An 18,080-nucleotide genomic window follows, 5' to 3' on the forward strand; every position below is an offset into this window, starting at 1 on the left:
AAATTAATGTCTTAAAGCCTTCACTTGGTGGTCCCCCATTGCTGTTGACGTCTCCTCTTCGTTATACCCCCCCCCCTTCAGGCAAAGAAAAAGGAGAAAACTATTAGAGTGTACTGAAGGGAACCCTTCATTTGATCTGGCTTTCCAGAACTTGGAACAATGAATCCACTGCGGTTATTATGGAGCTCTCATACCATCAGTCCGATTTTCCTGACCCTTTTGGTGTTGCTTCATGAGAAGCTGCTATGGGTCACTAAGACCATAAATCAAGTACCTGCTGAGATGGGAGAACATCATTTTTTCTCTCCCCGTGTTTCTGTAAAGAGATGTTATACCTCAAGTCTTAGAAAGAGAGGAGGTAGCAGTTCAATCAAGAGGTCCAGACATCTGATGCAGCCAAAATAATCTGGGCATGGCTAAGAAAAAAAATATCTTAGCTTTTTTTTTTTTTTAAGCAGCCCCTTCACTCCAAGTAGTAGCTTGGAATGTCAAGATAAACAGCACAGATTTCCTAAAGGGCTTTTTGGAGTTTTTCGTTCTCTGTAATCTGCATCTACAATTTTCTGTGATTGTAAGAGGACAAGATTCTCTCTTCCTCAGTGGAAGAGAGTTACTTTTAGATTCGGAAAAAGAAGGATTGAATTATGTATCTCTAGTATCCTTTCCATTCCCGTAAGAGTAAGAATCTGAAGAAAATTCTCTTCTGATTCTCCTAATGAGGGGTTTTATTTCCTGACTCTATTTCCAAAATGAAAAACCTGTTTAAATTGGAAGTAATAGAAATTTCTGAAAGTCAGAAGAGGTATTACGATCTTCTTAACGTTGATTCCCCCAAACCTCTGGCAGTACCAGTAGTTCTTCTGGATTTGGAGAATGCTTTAATTTCTGCTCCTGATGCATAACCCCCTGCACCCAAAAAAGCTTGACAGACTATATAAGGAACATGTGTCACACAAATACCTCTTCAAAAATCCTAGGTCAAACCCGTGGCCTCCTCCAACCTCATTTCGAGTGAGAAGGATTGCAGTGCATTCAGTAGGTATGGAAAGAAGGTCTGTACTTCCTCAACTCTGATCTTTAGAGCTATAACTTGCCAAGCCTATATGGCTGTATACAGCCTTGCTATGTTTTCAGACATGCAACAAATAATTTCTTAACCTGTCTCATTCAGATTCAAAGACTTCCCTAACTAACATGCTTTCATCTGCGTCTCGGGTGACAAAACAATGCCATAAAGTGCTCCTGTGATGGAGTTGATGCAGTCTGTAGAGCTGCAGCCAAGAGGGTCTGTAATACGTAGTTCTTCCTTGCTTTAGTTAGTCTCCCTGAGGATGTTAAATCCCAAATGTTTAGCGTCCCTTAGAAATGGAAGTTGCTTTTGGTAGCTCCTCTGCTGAGGTCTTAATGCACTTAGAAGAAAGGGACAAGTTAATGTAGGGAGTAGAACAGCTTTTTCTGTCACCAGTCCCTAAGTACATCAGGAATTATCCCCTGTAGCTTGGGGCCCTTTTTTCAAGAAGCCTTTTAGAACAGGACTATAAAAATAAATGGTGAGGGGATTCCAAGAAAAACAGAAGTGGCCACCCCAATCTAGAAAAAGTATGTGACTATTTAAGCACTCCTTACTCTTCCTCCCCACCTTGGCCAGCCCCTCAAATGTTATCACTGACACCAGTAACTCCCGCAGTCATGAGTCGATTAATTTTGGGCTTTCTCTTTTGCGTAGTCATAAAATGTGAGCAAAATGGTTTTGTAGCTGAGTTTAATTACATGAAACACTTATATGCAGAAACTATTGAAAAGGTTGCACTCTTGTTCACTCAAATCCCGGTTGCATGAAACCTATCTGGTGAGCCAAGATAACATAATTGTTTTACTGGGATGCTGAAATATATGTGAAGCTCTAAATTAGTTAATTTGTGTGTGTTATGGAAACAACTTTTGTTTTGCAGTTGTTAACTTAAAACTGTTGAATTACGTATATATGTTTTTATCCACATGTAGAGAATGTTACCCTAACCTTGACTGATTCTTGCTCCAAGGTTATGCCTTTTTAGAAAAGTACAACATGCAGTTTTTGCATATTTGTGTTTCAGTCTTGAAGTTGGATTGTTCCTGGAGTGCACGTTTAAGTTTGAGGATTATTGGATGCATGATACTTGCCACCAGCAAAAACATGTTTTTAAAGTTTGTATGGTTTCTTGGTTTGTATTTTAGAAGAAATACGTCAGTGTTCACTGGCATTTCTGTTTTTCTTTGTTGGCTGGTATGCATTGATTTAATTGAATTTAAGCATGTGTGTTTGTGCATCTGTGTTTCATGCAGTTACTACCCCTGAAAACATTGTAACCTACTGAAAAGTACACAATTTAGGGTGGTAAGTTTTAAGCTGTAAAACTTTTACACACTGCTTTCTTGTGATTTGCAATAGTTCAGTCTTTGATAGGCTTTCAAGACAAACTAGGCTTTTAGCAAAGTGTATTGAGCATATTTTTTTTCCACAGTAGTCATCTAACCACATTTACCAGCAGCTGAAGTTGCTAAGAAAGCTTTGTCAGATGACTGCGTTAACTATATAACCTGGTACTGTATCTGGATGAGTAGTATTTTTCAGTAATATCTGTAGATTCATTTTAAGTGTTGTACTGCAGGCTTTGGGTATATCTTTGTTGTTATGGTAGGTTGGCATGTGTACCTTTATAAGGAAGACTTGAAATCAGTACTTCCTATGTGCTGGGTTGTGCCCTACTCTTGGAAAAGGATGCTTTAGAGAAATCACAACCTTCACACACGCCTCTTTTATTCACCACGTTGCTGGTCATATTGAGTGTTTTTACTGAGTAATGTGTTCCTTGGGACAGTTGCAAATGTTTGGAATGGCGGTAATCAGTAACATATTTTGAATTGCGTCATAGGACTTGTCTACTAAATGAAATGGAAGTGTTCTTGCACATGACTTTGACTCATCTTTGCTGAAAGCATGTGTAGTGTAAATATGTCTTGTATTTTTGTCTCTAACTGCTATCTGCAGTGTTTATGATTTACAGTTTATCTTTGTAGTTTCTGCTGTGGTTTAGATTATTCTTGAAAAGGCTGACTTGATGTATTTGCACTGACTACAAAACAAATACATAGTGCAGGCACTTCTGCATACGTTTTCATTGACTCATTTTATAAGTTGATGCGTGAAAACATGTGTGTGGATAAATCCCCCAACCTCAGAATAGGAATGTTACAAAGAAGTTAAGGAAGAAAAGTATAGCCAAGATTATTAAAATGTAAATGCATGGAATTTAAGACTTGTTAACAGCTGCAATTTAACACTGAACATTGATTGCTTTGACCTCAGAGAAGCAAACGAATTGCGATTAAACCACAACTGTTTTAACCATGTATTTTTCCTCTGCCACAGCTGCAACTTTATTCAGAAGTCAGTGTTGCTCTACTGATTTTGAATAGTCCCAAGGATTTCCAGGAACTAAGTAAGCAAACCAAAAAGAATATGACCATCGATGGAAAGGAGCTGTCCATTACTCCTGCTTACCTGTTGTGGGACCTTAGTGCCATCAGCCAGGTATTTTTCTTCTGAATTACTAGTTAAGAAATCCATTTAGTCTACATTTTTTGCCTTTTGGCCCATGATGTAATGAAAGCTATCTATTACTAGTGCAGCTCAGAAGGTCAGTCCAAATAGAATGTTATTCATGATTTATGCATTAAATAATTAACTCTTCTTTACATTTGAAGCGTTGATACTTGTTTTTAAATATACTTTTGTCCTGCCAAGAATGCATTGAGACTCTTATCTTAGCATGACCATGGGCCACTGCTGATATTTTATTTCTTTTCAAAGTGCCCACTGCCCTGTCTAAGGTTGACTTATCACATCTAGGTAGGTATTGATAAGTCAAGTCACTGAATGACCCTGCTGCAGTCTTCGACATCATGAGGTCTCCATGAGGGAGAACATTCCTAGTTTGGCAGTGTTTGGATTTCCTGTACAAGACAAAGGAGACCGCGTCTCATCTTCTTGGAATGGTGTGTGTGTGTGTGTGTGTGTGTGTGTGTGTGTGTGTGTGTGTGTGTGTGTGTGTGTGTGTGTGCGCGCGCGCACATGTGCAATAGGAGTTGTGCACTGAAACCTTAATCTGTCTTCTTCCTGAAGCCTCCATTGATTGGCATAAAAGTAGAGACTGTTAAATGTGTACTTAATTAATTTGACACTTTTATTTCACCACTTGTTTTACAGAATCTTCCATTATATCTGCTTTATGACTGACTTTTGCAGCAGCATCTGATTAAGGGCAGTGCTTATCTGCTTTCAACTGTATGGACTGTGTGAGTATTCCTCTGTTAGGTTGCCTGTGCAACATGGATGCTCATGAGAATAAATTTCACCTTTCTTAAGCTGAGTTTGTGTGGCCAGCCATTTCATGCTAATAGAGAATGTTTTCCAGCTGTAGCATTCTGCCTCTTTTTGATGAAAGTAAGCTCAGTGAAAGCTAGAAAAATTAGGTTTTGATTTTGATATATGTCATTGAATTGTTAAATAAGGAAGCATGCCTTTGCAGTTGCACTTTTGCCTGATGCAGTGTGAAAGACATTGTGACAGAGATTTTATCAGGGAATTTGAACATGGATGAAGGTATGTCGAATTTAATAAGTAGAGTTGATGGTGTGCTGATTATTTTGTGGGTGGACTAGTCCTTGAGCCATTTTTAGCCACAGCCTGTGCAAAATGCAATTAAAGATTTCACAAGTAATTGTATATAGTATAGAAGGTTGCATAATACATCTCTAGACAGTTAATGCGTAGCTCAGAGTATGGATCCCTCAAGATGGCATAGCGTAATACATTGTGTATCACACATGTAGAATGAATTAATAGAAATGGTTTTCTTGCGGGCGGGAGGTACTGTGTTCTTGGATGTGCATGAGAATAAATTCCGCGCATCTTAAAAAGTCAGTTTGTTTGACAAGTCTTTTCAAAGAATACAGGCTCTTGTTTTGTTCTCTTCCCCAAACACACGCATACAAACTCACACACATGCATGCATGCTTGCACAAACACATGCACTCAAGTACCTCTTCTTTTTCCTGTGGAATTCAGCTTTCCAGTACCTTGATTGCTTTCTGAATTGGGTCTCTTGTAGTGAAGATGAAATATAATGACTTTGTCAGCAGGTCAGCCAGGATTGGAAGTTTTAGTTTTAAAAGTAGACTCTCTTGATGTAGTAACATGGTAAATTACTACATGGGAAAGCTTTAAGTTTATCTTTTCTCTTCTTTACTTTCTTTTTTGATAAGTTTATTGTCATTACAGACTCCTACCGATTTTACAAATGTAGACTTGGGTCTTGACCATGCCTCTATGTAGTGTAGTTAGTGGATATGCCATAAGAAATTGCTGCCGTCACACCCATTTTACAGTACGTTGTGTCCAAGGTTTTGTGCAACCTGCTTTTCCATGATGATGATGATGATGATGATGATGCTTTAGATTTATTTAATGGTTTTCCTGCTTCAAATTCAACGCACTTGTATTATGATTATCACAGATTTACTTACACATGTCTGGGAGTGATCATCCTTTATAGTGTACTTCAAAAGGTTTCTTTATCCTCTTAACATAAAAAAAAAATGGTGTGCTAGTTGTGTGTTTAATGTCACATACTACACTTACCCTTTATCCAACTGATGTCCACCATAAGGTATCACTGCAGTCACTCAACGTTTTAGTATATTTTAAATAATGGGGTATGGAGGTTGTCCCCCCATAGGAATGCATAGGGCCTTGCCCCCTACTGGAAACTGTTAAATTGAATTAACAACAGATTACACAGACTATGATACTGTGCAACTGTATATTTGTATTCACTGAAAGGTTTATTGAAACAAGCCAACCAAACACTGCCGTCAAATTTTTACATTTTCTTTGTAACACAGATTACTTTCATATGCCCTGCACTTCTTAGATGACTCAAACTACAAAATGTCCAAAAGACAGTTCTTTACAGTCACTTTTATCAAGTTTCAGACTTCGTCCTTGATGAAACATGTTTTTTCCTGTATCGAAGCATTCTTTGTCTGCATCCTGTTCTCATCCAGAGAAAACCAGTTTCTCAGCAGGCCGAAATTTTTCATGGCTGGGATAATCTGTAATTTTTATGCTGTGTTAGCCATTTCCCTTTAGCAGGTGTATTCACTTGAATATCTGTATACATTCAACTGTTTGTGATATTTCAACAAGCCTCTATTGTCAATGCCATTTGTTACAAAAACATTCAGAAGTATACATTTGTTGTTTCCTTTCTGTACTTGCAGATACTGTTACATGCTGTTTCTAAAAATATCAAACTGTTACTATGCTAGAATGCAGTTCTACCAAACCTCTGTTACTGTCAAAGAAAAACAGTTCTACCAAATTATATATATATATTCTCAATCAAATACATGTTATTACTATGAGAGAAGCCAGTTGTGCATTATATAATTCTATCAATTCCCCCTTTTTATTTTGAAAACCAAAAGATTTTCAGTCATAATTTAAATAAAATTTTGAATTTTACTGAAAAATCATGTCTCCATGGTTATGTTACTTTCCCTGCCACCTACATTGTTACAATAGATACCTGATTGGCAGTCTTGTTAATACAAAGTTTAACACCTATGCACTTTATTTTGATCAACAAAATAAAGCTACTCTAGCAATTAAAACTGTGATAGTGGTTTCCCACAATTCTGAAAATAACCCATTTAACCAGTCACTGTTCCATGTCTTTCTAGCCTTTTCAGATACTAGTTGTATTCTACTTAAATGTTACTTTATGGATTTTGCCTTGTCTGCAATACAAGTACAACACTCCTCATTGATCAGAGCACAAACACCCCCTTGGAAGCAAGTAAGTAATCAAGTGCCATCCTGTTCTGTAGTACCATTGTCCTAATGGCTGTCATTTCTACTGTTAGATTTGTAATTGCCCCAAATGTGGCATTAGCCAGTACTTCTAATAATTTACTGAGCTTTCTCAATTCCCATATACACTTTACAGCTCCATATGCTGGAAAAATTCCTGCTTCAGCTATTGCCTCATGTCCTAAATCCATACCCTTTAACCTTTTTGCTTCTGCTGCATTTATGTCATGACATGCAGGTCCATGATTGATCTAATGTACCAATACTTTTTTTTAATTTTCTCTTTCTCTTGACATTTCTTATTTTACCTTCAGGTAATACTTTAGTTAATCTCATTGATGGTGTTACATACCTTACGTAACGGGTCCCATTCCATATAAAGCCATTTGTATGCTTTTGTACAAATGTAGTATTCTCCCTCACATGATGTACTTATTGGGCCCTCCTGTAGTCTTGTATTAAGGCTAGTCACAAACTTGTGTATGACCTTATTTGTATCCCCCAAAATTCTGTAGCATACAAACTGTATTACATCTTTCCTCATATTTTTGAGGGGAATTTCCTCCAGTCTGTCCAATTAAACATTGTATTTATTATTTCTCTTGCTTTTTCCAATTTTTATTGATCTAAAAACTTTCACTTCTGCCCTGCCTTCTAACTCCTTTTTCAGGTATTTATTTAAACATTCCCTAGCTGTTGTGATATTGCATTCACTGACTCATTTTGATCCTGTCACATTTTTTAAAGGTTGAAACCTCTGCTTTGTGTGGTTTGCCACAAACTCTCTTCCTTTTACTAATTTTTAACAAGTCTTTTAGTTCCATGGGTACTGCTGAAAATATGCTCTCACCTCCCACTGTAATTAGGTTCATAGGTAGGTACTAGGCTATTGGCCCTAGGGCATATATAAGCCTAGCCAAAAAGGTACTTTGGCTTTCACCACCCAAGAAAATTATTTTCCTGTGCCCCTGTCGAGCAGAGCCACAGAAGTGATCGCTGGGGTGAATTTCCTATTTCCCATCCAGTCATCAAGATTTTTCTTGAAGAGTGCTAATGAGGAGCTCTGTTTGACATAGATAGGTAGTCTGTTCCAGAGTATGGGAAGTCACTGGGGCAGGAATTAGGCCCCTACAGCGTGTAGCTCAGAGGGATTGGGATTTCTTTAAGTGGAGCATGCCAACAGCTCTGGGTGTAACATAGCTTTGTATGTTAGGCAGAGATCGCCTCTGAGTAGGCGATATGTAATGGAGTAAAGGTGGAGTTTTTTGAGACTGTCTACATAGGGCATCTGTTTGAGGCCAGTAATCCTCTTTGTGAGGTATTTCTGTGGCCTCTCCAGTTGTTGTAGATGTCTTGTGAGGTACATACCAAAAGGGGTGCTGTACTCTATAATGGGTCTAATGAGTGATGAGTAGAGGGGAACAATGACCTCTTTTTTTTTTTTTCTGGATGAGAAACCTTTTGTGATGTAGAAGGATTTCCTGACCACTGTGGAGATGTGATTATCAAAGGAGAGACTACTGTCCACCTATGTCCCAAGGTTTCTTATCATACTTTCGGTGTTAAGTAGACTACCACCTATGTGGTAGTTCATGGGTACAGAGTTTTTTCCAAAGGGGATGACAATGCACTTTTTGGCAGTGAGCTTCAGGCCATGGCTTTGACAGCAGGCATCTGTCTCGGTGAGGCCCTTTTGTAGGATGTCCTCATCGTTAGGAGTTTCAATTATAGCTCCCAGTTTGCAGTCATCTGCAAACTTTGTTAGCAAAGACCTTCTGTGTTAGCCTGTACTTCAGAGAAGTAGATACCAAACAGGAGAGGACCCAGGACTGAACCCTGTGGTACTACACTTGTCACTGGTCTGAGGTCAGATTTGGAGTCTGCGACTTTCACAGTGTGGGTTCTGTCCATGAGCCAGTTGGCAACCTATCTTGTGACATAGGGATTTATACCTAGTTTAGTGAGTTTATCTATAATTCCAGAGTGGGGGATGGTATCGAAAGCCTTGGCGAGATCTAGATAGGCTGTGTGAACCACCTTACCCTCATCTATGGCTTTGGTGACCAATGTCTTTGTTTATGAGTTCCATGGTGATATGTTCCATGGCCTTGCAGACCAGACTCATCAGGTTAATGGGGCGGTAGTTCCCAGGGTCTGTCGTGGCTCCCCCTTTGTGGAGTGGGATAACCGTCACAGTGCGCCATTTAGTGGGCAGAAAGCCTGAGGTGAGGCTATGATTGAACATCGTACTTAGGTGGGGTGCCAGTTCATTCTATAGTTCATGTAGAATGCAGCCTGGGATATTGTCAGGTCCCATGGATGCTTAGTTCTTGGCTTTGAAAAGTGTGTTTTTTACCTGTGCAGCTGTAATTACAGGAACTTTGCATTCCTCCGGTATAGAGATTGGGCCATCTAGGGGGAGAGAGGGGCGGTAAAGTTAGCAATGAACCTATCTGCCAAATGTTGGCAATATTAGTTGGTTCTGTATATTTAGTGCCATTGTGCTGTAACTCAGAGCAGATATGAGTGTTGCCATTGAGATTCTTGACATAGCTATAGAATGCTTTGTGGTTGTCTTTCGAGTCAGTGGCAATTTTGTTTTCGTAATTAGCTTTGGAGGATTTTATCAGGGATCTCAGCTTCTTACTGAGGCTGAACAGGGAAGCTCCTCCAGTTATGGGAATTTACTCTTTTTTGCAGCAGTTTCTTTCTTCTGTTGTAGAGTTTGTTTATGGCAGAGGACCACCAGATTGGCTTCCTTTTTTTGGAGGATAGCATTTTGGTTCTGTTAAGGATAGCACGATCCATGCACTCGTGTAGGTGCTTATAAAGTGCATTTGTGTAGGATTCAGCAGTCGTACCTCTATTGTCCATCTGCATGGGTGTCATGAAGTTTGCCACTTCTGTCTTAAGAAGTGTGAAGTTGGCTTTGGAGAAGTTTTTTACAGTGGTTTCCCTAATAGGGGGGGGTGGGGGCAGGATGTGGATGTCTAGGGTGATTAGCTTGTGGTTGGATCTGACCAACGAGGAATTGACCTGTGGTGTGGAACACCAGTCACCCATGTTGGTAATGATCAGGTCTAGGATATTGCTGCCCCTGGTGGGGGTGTGAATAAGTTGATCCAAAGCGCTGGAATTTATGAATTCCAGAAAATGTTGAGCAAAAGAGTTGGTACATGAGTAGTTTTCCCAGTTAATGGTGGGGTAGTTGAAATCGCCCATTATTAGGGTGTTGGGTTGTACCCTAATATTTTCCAGTGTATCAAGAAATGAGGAGTGGGAATCCTGGGGCATGGTGGGGGGGGGGGGGTCTGTAACAAGCTACAATTTGAATTGCGGTCTTGCCCAGAGTTAGTTGCATTTGGATAATCTTGGATGCATTATGCTGTGCAACTAGCCTGGAGGTGTGGATATCCTTAATGAATATGAACATGCCTCCGCCTTTAGTGCTTTGGTCCGAGTTAGGTGGCCGAAAGGTGTGGTATTAATTATAGCCTGGTAATGCAGGGGTGGGTGTACAGCATTTTATATAGGGAAAACGGACCAACGCTTCAAGGACCATATTTTAAGGCACCTTAGAGATATTTTACATGAAGAAGTTCAGAATAGTTTGGCCAACCATGTGAAATGTTTTCCTACATATTCTTTCTACTTCCAAGCTGTGGATATAATTATACCAAGTCCCAGAGGAGGAGATGTGAAGAATCTAACAGGAACTCGAGAAATAAAATGCATCACTAACCTTAGAGCACACAAGTATCCAGGGTTAAATGCTCTAGTTCCCCTTAAACCTGTGTTAAAAAATAGGCGTATATCCATTAGTTGATTATCTGAGGAAGACTTGCTCTTTAAGTGTTTAATAAATTGAAGCTACTGAAGGCGTGTCCAAAATAAATGTTCCTGATAGGTACATAGATGTTTAAAACATTCAGCACAAACCTAAAAGATTTACTGAACTGAATAGGTTGAAAGCACTTTTCTTCTTTTTTACCCTTTGGTTTTAAATGAAGTTTTATGTTTAAATAAAGCCTAAAGTTTTAAATTTTCAACATTAAGGTTTCAACGCCATCTTCTAGCTCCGTGGTGGTCAACTCAGGATATTATCTGTTTTTTTTTCTCACTAATTGAGTACAGTGCATCTTTTTTGCATGTACCTCACCAGACATCTAAAACAGCTGGGCAAGTTTCTCACCAGGAAGATACGGGGTATAAAACACAATTCCTATGTGGAAAGATTGAAAGCCCTATCGCTGTATTTTGTCTCCTACAGACTACTAAGGAGCAATCTGTGTCTGGCCTACAGGCAGTCTCCGAACCGACTGTAATGGAAATGTTACACATTCGTAAATCAAACTGCACAGGGATCACTCATTTTATGGATCTTAACCTAGCCACTGACATATATAAATCATGTTGGAAAGATAGATACATATCTGAGACTGCTTCTTCTCCAGATCAAGCTTCCCATTCATGTGAAGCAAAGCCCCTTCCCTGACCCTCTTCAAGTGCGACCTAGATCAATGGATGGGTAATCATAAATTTTCTCCTGGGGTGATGTTTGTCCCTCATGGACAGAGGCAGTCAGTATTAGATACTATAGCATAAACCTATATTTCTGTGAACTTCGTTTACCTATCTGTTAATAATTGGGAAAGCTGGGTTAAATACGGCTAGGCTTGTAAGGGCTTTTGGGTCGTTAGCCTAATAATCTCCTATGAATGTGTGAAACATCAAAAGTTCAAAATATCATGAATAAAAAGTCTTCTTTAAAGCTTGTCCTGTTTTTTTTTTTAAAGAAAAATCTTTATTAAATTATCACAACGCAGGCAGTCATACATTTATATAAATGGAAACAAATTAGAAGTTATGTACCTACCATAACGTTCCATGTTAGTTGTCTTCTCTCGCCTTCTTTCTTGCTGGATGGGTCGGCTCCGACTCGGCACTTGCTTTAGCTTGAGAACTCCTTTTACCAGCTCGAGGCAACCCTATATCCCATGATGCAAGGCGGAACTACCTCAGGTCTCGTTTGGTAGCTAACCTACCCTGCTAAGGACTAACCTAACATATTTAGGAAACCCAAGTTCATACTAAAGAGTCCTCTAATGAAAGCTCAGGAGGAAACAACCTGATAGGAACTCTTCAAGATCTGTCCAGGCCAGGGGGAAGGAGGGAGGGACGCAAGAAAGAAGGCGAGAGAAGACAACTAACATGGAACGTTATGGTAGGTACATAACTTCTAAATGTTAAGTTGTCAATCTCGCCTTCATTCTTGCTGGATGGGACCGCTTCCCTAGCACCTGTATTCCGGGTGGCTCAATGGAACAGACTCTTGAGAACTGTGGAACCAAAACTGGCCCTGTCTCTGGAGGCCAAGTCTAACTTGTAATGAGAGACAAAGGTATGAGAAGTGGCCCAAGTAGCTGCTGCACAAATGGTATCAATGGGTAGTCTATCCTGAAAAGCTGCAGAAGTGGATAGACTCCTGGTTGAGTGAGCTTTCGGTTTAGAAGATAGTTGCTTGCCTCTGAGAGAGTACACATAGGAAATGGTGGAAGACAACCATCTGGATAAGGTCACTTTAGACACTGGGAGACTTATCCTGTTTTCTGCATAGGAGACAAATAATTGGTCCGATTTCCTGAATTGTTTCGTTCTATGCAAATAGTACCTGAGCTGACGATGGACATCCAAAAATGAAGCTTTTGTTCAGCTCTGTCAGAATAGTTTGGGAAAAAGACTGGTAGATCTATGGATTGATTAATATTGGTTTGAGACAACTTTGGGGAGAAAGGACGGGTTCGTTCTTAAGGATACCCTGTCCTTATGAAAAACCAAGTAAGGGGAACGGATGCAGAGAGCTTGAATCTCGGAAACCCTTCTTGCTGAAGTTACAGCCAGTAAAAATATAGTTTTCCAGGTCAATAATTTCAAAGAACATGAAGCAGACGGTTCGAAGGGAGGTAACATCAAGGATGCCAACATTAAATTTAGATCCCATTGCGGAGGAGGATACTTTATCGGCGGCTTTAGGAGAAAAACTCCTCTCAGAAAGGCCTTGCATAATCTATGAGACATAATGTTATTATCATGCAAGCCAACATGATACTTGGAAATAGCAGCCAGTTGAACTTTAACTGTAGATGAAGAAGATCCTGACTGAAAAATCTCAGCCAGGAAATCTAAAACCGAATGCACAGGAGCAGTAAAGGGATCAATATTTCTGGAATTTGCCCAAATAGAAAAACGTCGCCACTTGCTAGCATAAACAGTTCTGGTGGACGACTTTAAAGAAGACATTAAGATGTCTCTGACTGAATCAGAGATCATCGGAAGCCTGGCTAGGGAAGGAAGTGGAGCAACCAAGCAGTGAGGTTGAGAGAATGAATGGCCCGGTGCTGCTGACCCGACTGGTGGATCAAGAGATCCGGAACTGGGTCCAGATGCCAGGGCTGCACCCGGAGGTGACGATGCAGAGACGGAAACCAAATTTGTCGAGGCCAGTAAGGGGCAATGAGAATCAACTTGGCCCTCAAAACGGTGGCTTTCTGAATGACTTGTGGAATCAAGGGAAAGGGAGGAAAAGCGTACAGAAGTCCCCGGGGCCAATCCTGGGTTAGAGAGTCTCTCAGGGGTTGGCCTGGTAGGGGAAAGAGGGTGAAAAATCGGGGCACTTGTTGTTTTGAGGTGTAGCAAAAAGATCGCAACAAGGTGTGCCCCACTTCAGAAAAATCTGATCCACTACAGATTGATTGAGAGACCACTCGTGAGGCATCAGAATGGATCTGCTCAGCCTGTCCGCCAAGAGGTTGGACCTGCCGGGGATGTGCGTTGCTATCAGAAACCGATGAGAGGAGATTGCCCATTGCCAAAGTCTGAGAGCTTCTTGACACAACAGATAGGACCTGGTCCCGCCCTGCTTGTTGATGTACCAGACCACGGACATGTTGTCCGTTTGTACTGCAATAGTCCCCGTGGGAAGAAAGTCGTTGAGGGCTTGCAACGTTAAAAGCACCGCTCTCATCTCCAGGACATTGATGTGCAGATGGTATTCTATGGGTTGCCACGTCCCGTGGACCATCCTGCCCTGATAATGCCCCCCCCACCCGATCAGAGAGGCATCCGTAGTAACTGTGGCAACTGGAGGAGGGGAACAAAGGGTCGGCCCTGATGAAGAAGAGGGAAGATATCCACCAGTTCAGATGAGTTCTGCACGATTGTGTGACTAAGATTTCGTGCCTCATCGGAAGACTGTGGTACGACCACTGAGTGAATAACATCCACTGCAGAAGATGCATGTGGAAGCGAGCCAGTGGTAGAAGAACAATGGCCGCAGCCATAAGACCTAGAACCTTTAGTATCAATCTGGCTTTGACCTTGCTGCTCTGCAATAGAATCCGAACGAATTTTTGGATGTCCAGAATTCTTTGATCTGTTAGTCTGGCTAACATTTTGACGGTGTTTAATTCTGCGCCTATAAAGGTGATAGATTGGCAAGGCCGCAGAGAAGATTTTTCGAAATTTACTGAAATTCCCAAACTAGTGTAGTCTCTGGTCTGAAGAAGCTGACACCTGGTGGTGGCGGAGAGGAGCCAGTCGTCCAAATAAGGAAACACCTGGAATCCTTGACGTCTCAGATGAGCTGTGACCACTGCCATGCATTTGGTAAACACTCTGGGGGCTGAAGTGAGGCCAAAGGGCAGGGCTCTGAATTGGTAATGACTGGTCCCTAGCCGAAAGCGGAGAAACCTTCTGGAGCGCCTGTGAATCTTTCTGTGATAGTACGCGTCCTGAAGGTCTATAGAGCACATCCAGTTGTCCTTGCCCAGAAAGGGCAGAATGGACTGAAGCGTGACCATCCGGAATCTTGCCTTCTTGACAAATCTGTTTAGACTGCTCAGGTCTAATATTGGTCTCCAATCTCCCGTCCTTTTGGGGACCAAAAGAATCTCGAGTAGACGCCGGATCCTACTTGGTCTGCCGGAACAGTCTGGACGGCTCTTTTTCCTAGGAGCTTTGAAACCTCCTGTTCTGCCAAATCCCTTTGACTGGGTGAGATGTCTGGAAGGGATTGTTGAGGTACGGGATACCTTTCGAAGGGGATTTTGTAACCCTCGGATATGATCGACTGTACCCACATATCTTGTGAGAGGGAATGCCAGGCTACTGGGTACAGCGAAATCCTTCCCCCGACTGCCTCCAAGGGTGGACAGTCGGGCAACACCTCAGGGGTGATGAAAGGGCTTCTCAGGAAGAGACTCCCTGTTACCCTGGTTCTGAGGACCCCCCCCTGCCTCTAGGGCGTCTATTATTGTTACCCCTCTGCCTCTGGGGGTAAACTGACCACGTGTGTCTGGTGTAGCTCCTTGGGCTTTATGGAACCACATCTTCCCCCCCTTCTGACCCTTGGGGTATGGTCTAGAAGGGGTGGAAAAATGGACTCCAACGGCAGAAAGAGTTTTACCGTCCTGCTCACACCTGGTCAAGGTATCCTTCACCTGAGGTCGAACAAAGCCGAACCATCAAAGGGGGTATTGGTGAAGGACGCCTTAAAGGGGTCCGCAAAATTACAAAGCCGCATCCAGGCTTGGCGCCTAAGAGCCACTCCTGTGCCTGCGGCCCTGCTGCTCCATCGGCCGCATAGGATATGAGCCGCATGGAGGAGTTGGATAAGGAATTCAGGATTGCTAGCTGTGAGGCAATCTTTTCTTGAGCCCCAACAGCAGAAGGATCCTGGACCACTTCACCTAGTTCCTTGAGAATATCTCTTTGAAGCCTGGTGAAGTGACAAAGGTAGTTCAGCGAGCGCATAGCAAAGGTCGCTGAAGAAAACATCCGCTTTCCATACCTGTCCATGGTCCTAGAATCCTTGTTAGGAGGATGGACAGGTACTGAAGGATCCGCAAGTTCATTCTTAGTGGCGGCCGCCACCACCATAGCATCCACAGAAACGCCCTTGGAAAGAAACTGTTTGTCCGTAGGGGCTGTAATAAACTTGGATGGCCTCCTGGGGACAGGTTCCACAGAATCTGGAGCTGCCCACGCCTTTTGAGCCACTACCTGCATAAGTGGGTCGAAAGGCGGAGACACCCAGGAGGTGGAGGGTCGGGATCCAAAGCCTCCAGGTATACCGACTCATCCTCGGAGGGATCAATGGATGGCCAATTCCCCCTCTGTTTGAGGAGCTCAAGGATGTCTGAAAAGGAGACATCCTCAGAGGGGGGATCGTGGGGAACCCTCCGACTCATCTAAGTCGGTATCAGATGTAGTAGACTCAGGGGAGTCTGTGTGCTTCCTCTTACACGTCCTCTTCCGAGGGGGTTCACCTGCAGGATCAGGAGAAACTTCGGAAGAGGAGGAAATTCCCAATGGGGAAACCTGGGGCGATGGATCCCTGGGCCTGAGAGCAAGAGGCTGGCAAGAGGTGTCTACAGGCACCGAAGAGGGAGGAGCTAGAGGGATGGACCGTTGACCTGGCTCAGGAGCCAGGACACTCCTCATCACCTCAAAGGCTCCCCTCCCCGGGAGACCGGAATATCCCCGTTCCGAGGAAACAGGAATTCCCGGCTCCACTGAGAGGGAAGGCTCCGAGGCCGATGTCGGTGCCGAGCTTACCAAAGCCGAAGCCCCGAGAGGGAGAGCGGGGTCGGACAAGGGTCCGATGCCACTAGCCCCCTCGGAGCCGACCAGGGAAACTCAACGACCGGATCCCTCCAAGGAAGGTCTCAAGGAGGAGATCGGAGCTGAAGACGACGGAGCCGAAGGATGTATCGGCTCCGGCGCCGAAACAGTCGCTGTCCCGAGAAGCTCCGGCTCCGAACTCTGGTGGGGAGTCGGAGGAGGAAGTTCAAGGGGTGAAGCAATAGACGAAGTCTGCTGAGACGAGCTATGGAGCATTTGGGCCAGTGCCTGCGACTTGCCTGCTTACCACCCTCTCTAAGTCGTGGTCAGACAGCCTGGAAGATCTCGAAGATCGGCTCCGATGGCTCCGCTCCAACAAAAGAGGAGACCCCGGAGCCGAGTGGATACTGTCCAACGAAGGGGACCGAGATCTCTTTCAGGACGAAGTTATCGGAGCCGAAGTCCCCTGAATTCCAGATGGAGCCGAAGGTTTCTCGGCTCCGATGCTGGATAAGGTGTCGGCTCCAGCCGGAGCCGACAAGGCAATAGTAGATTGGGTGTCGGAACCGATCGGTGCCGAGCCCACTACTTTAGAAGCAGAAAGATCGTCTCCAGCCGGAGCCACCGGAGGAGGCTTAGACACTGCAGCCTGAACCTTCGGAGGCTTAGAAGGTTTACTGGACCCTGTTTTAGAGGGAGAATCTTCTGGCTTAAGCAAGCCACGGAGGATCAATTTGATCCTCCTTTCCTGCAGGACTCTCTGGCTAAAAGAGTGACACAAAGCACAGGAGTCCTGCAGGTGCAAAGGCCCCAGGCAGTAAACACAAGAAGTGTGACCGTCTGTCAGAGACATTTTCTGACAGCACGAGTCACACTTCTTGAAGCCTGAGACCTTGCCTTCCTTAGACATAGTCCTAGAGGAAGAAAGTCACACACACCCCAACAATCACACAATTAATCCCCAAACACACAGACACACAGGTAGGGATTAAGCAAGGGGGTCTAGGCCTAACTGAAAACTCTTTTAGAATTATAAAAGAATTTAAAAGTTTTTAACTATAAGGGAAATAGTGTGGGCTGTAGGAACACTACACACTATAAAAAGGGGAATAAGGGAGAAATAAATCCCTGACTAAGCTTTCTGAAAATATCAACTTACCTCAGCTGGCAAAAAGGAGACCTCTTTCGCTAAGCGGCAAACGAGATCTGAGGTAGTTCCGCCTTGCATCTTGGGATATAGGGTTGCCTCAAGCTGGTAAAAGGAGTTCTCAAGCTAAAGCAAGTGCCGAGTCGGAGCCGAGGATCGGCTCCGAACCCATCCAGCAAGAATGAAGGCGAGATTGACAACTTAACATCTATATTGATGTATTTTTAGTTGCAAATATTATACATCATTTATAGTCTTATACAGTCATTGTTGGTCAAACATTACATAGCTCATTTAAATCCTGCCTTCCTTTAAACCTCGTTCTTCCTAAAAATGTTGTTCTGCATGTATTGTTTCCACAATTCCCATTTTTTTCTATGTAATTTGCTCCTATGC

General features: G+C 42.8%; 1 protein-coding gene across 3 annotated transcripts in view; it reads left to right on the forward strand.

Annotated features, from left to right (window-relative positions):
- GNPTAB (N-acetylglucosamine-1-phosphate transferase subunits alpha and beta) overlaps positions 1–18,080 on the forward strand; it is a 1,418,669-nt gene that overhangs the window by 615,984 nt on the left and 784,605 nt on the right. For all 3 annotated transcript variants that reach the window (XM_044087751.1, XM_044087750.1, XM_044087752.1), the window contains exon 8: positions 3,413–3,574. In XM_044087751.1, coding sequence (XP_043943686.1) covers positions 3,413–3,574 — 162 coding nt within the window. The remainder of the gene's footprint in view (positions 1–3,412; positions 3,575–18,080) is intronic.

This window comes from Protopterus annectens, chromosome 11.part0 (assembly GCF_019279795.1).
Source record: "Protopterus annectens isolate FY-2018-M chromosome 11.part0, PAN1.0, whole genome shotgun sequence".
NCBI classification, from domain to species: Eukaryota; Metazoa; Chordata; order Ceratodontiformes; family Protopteridae; genus Protopterus; species Protopterus annectens.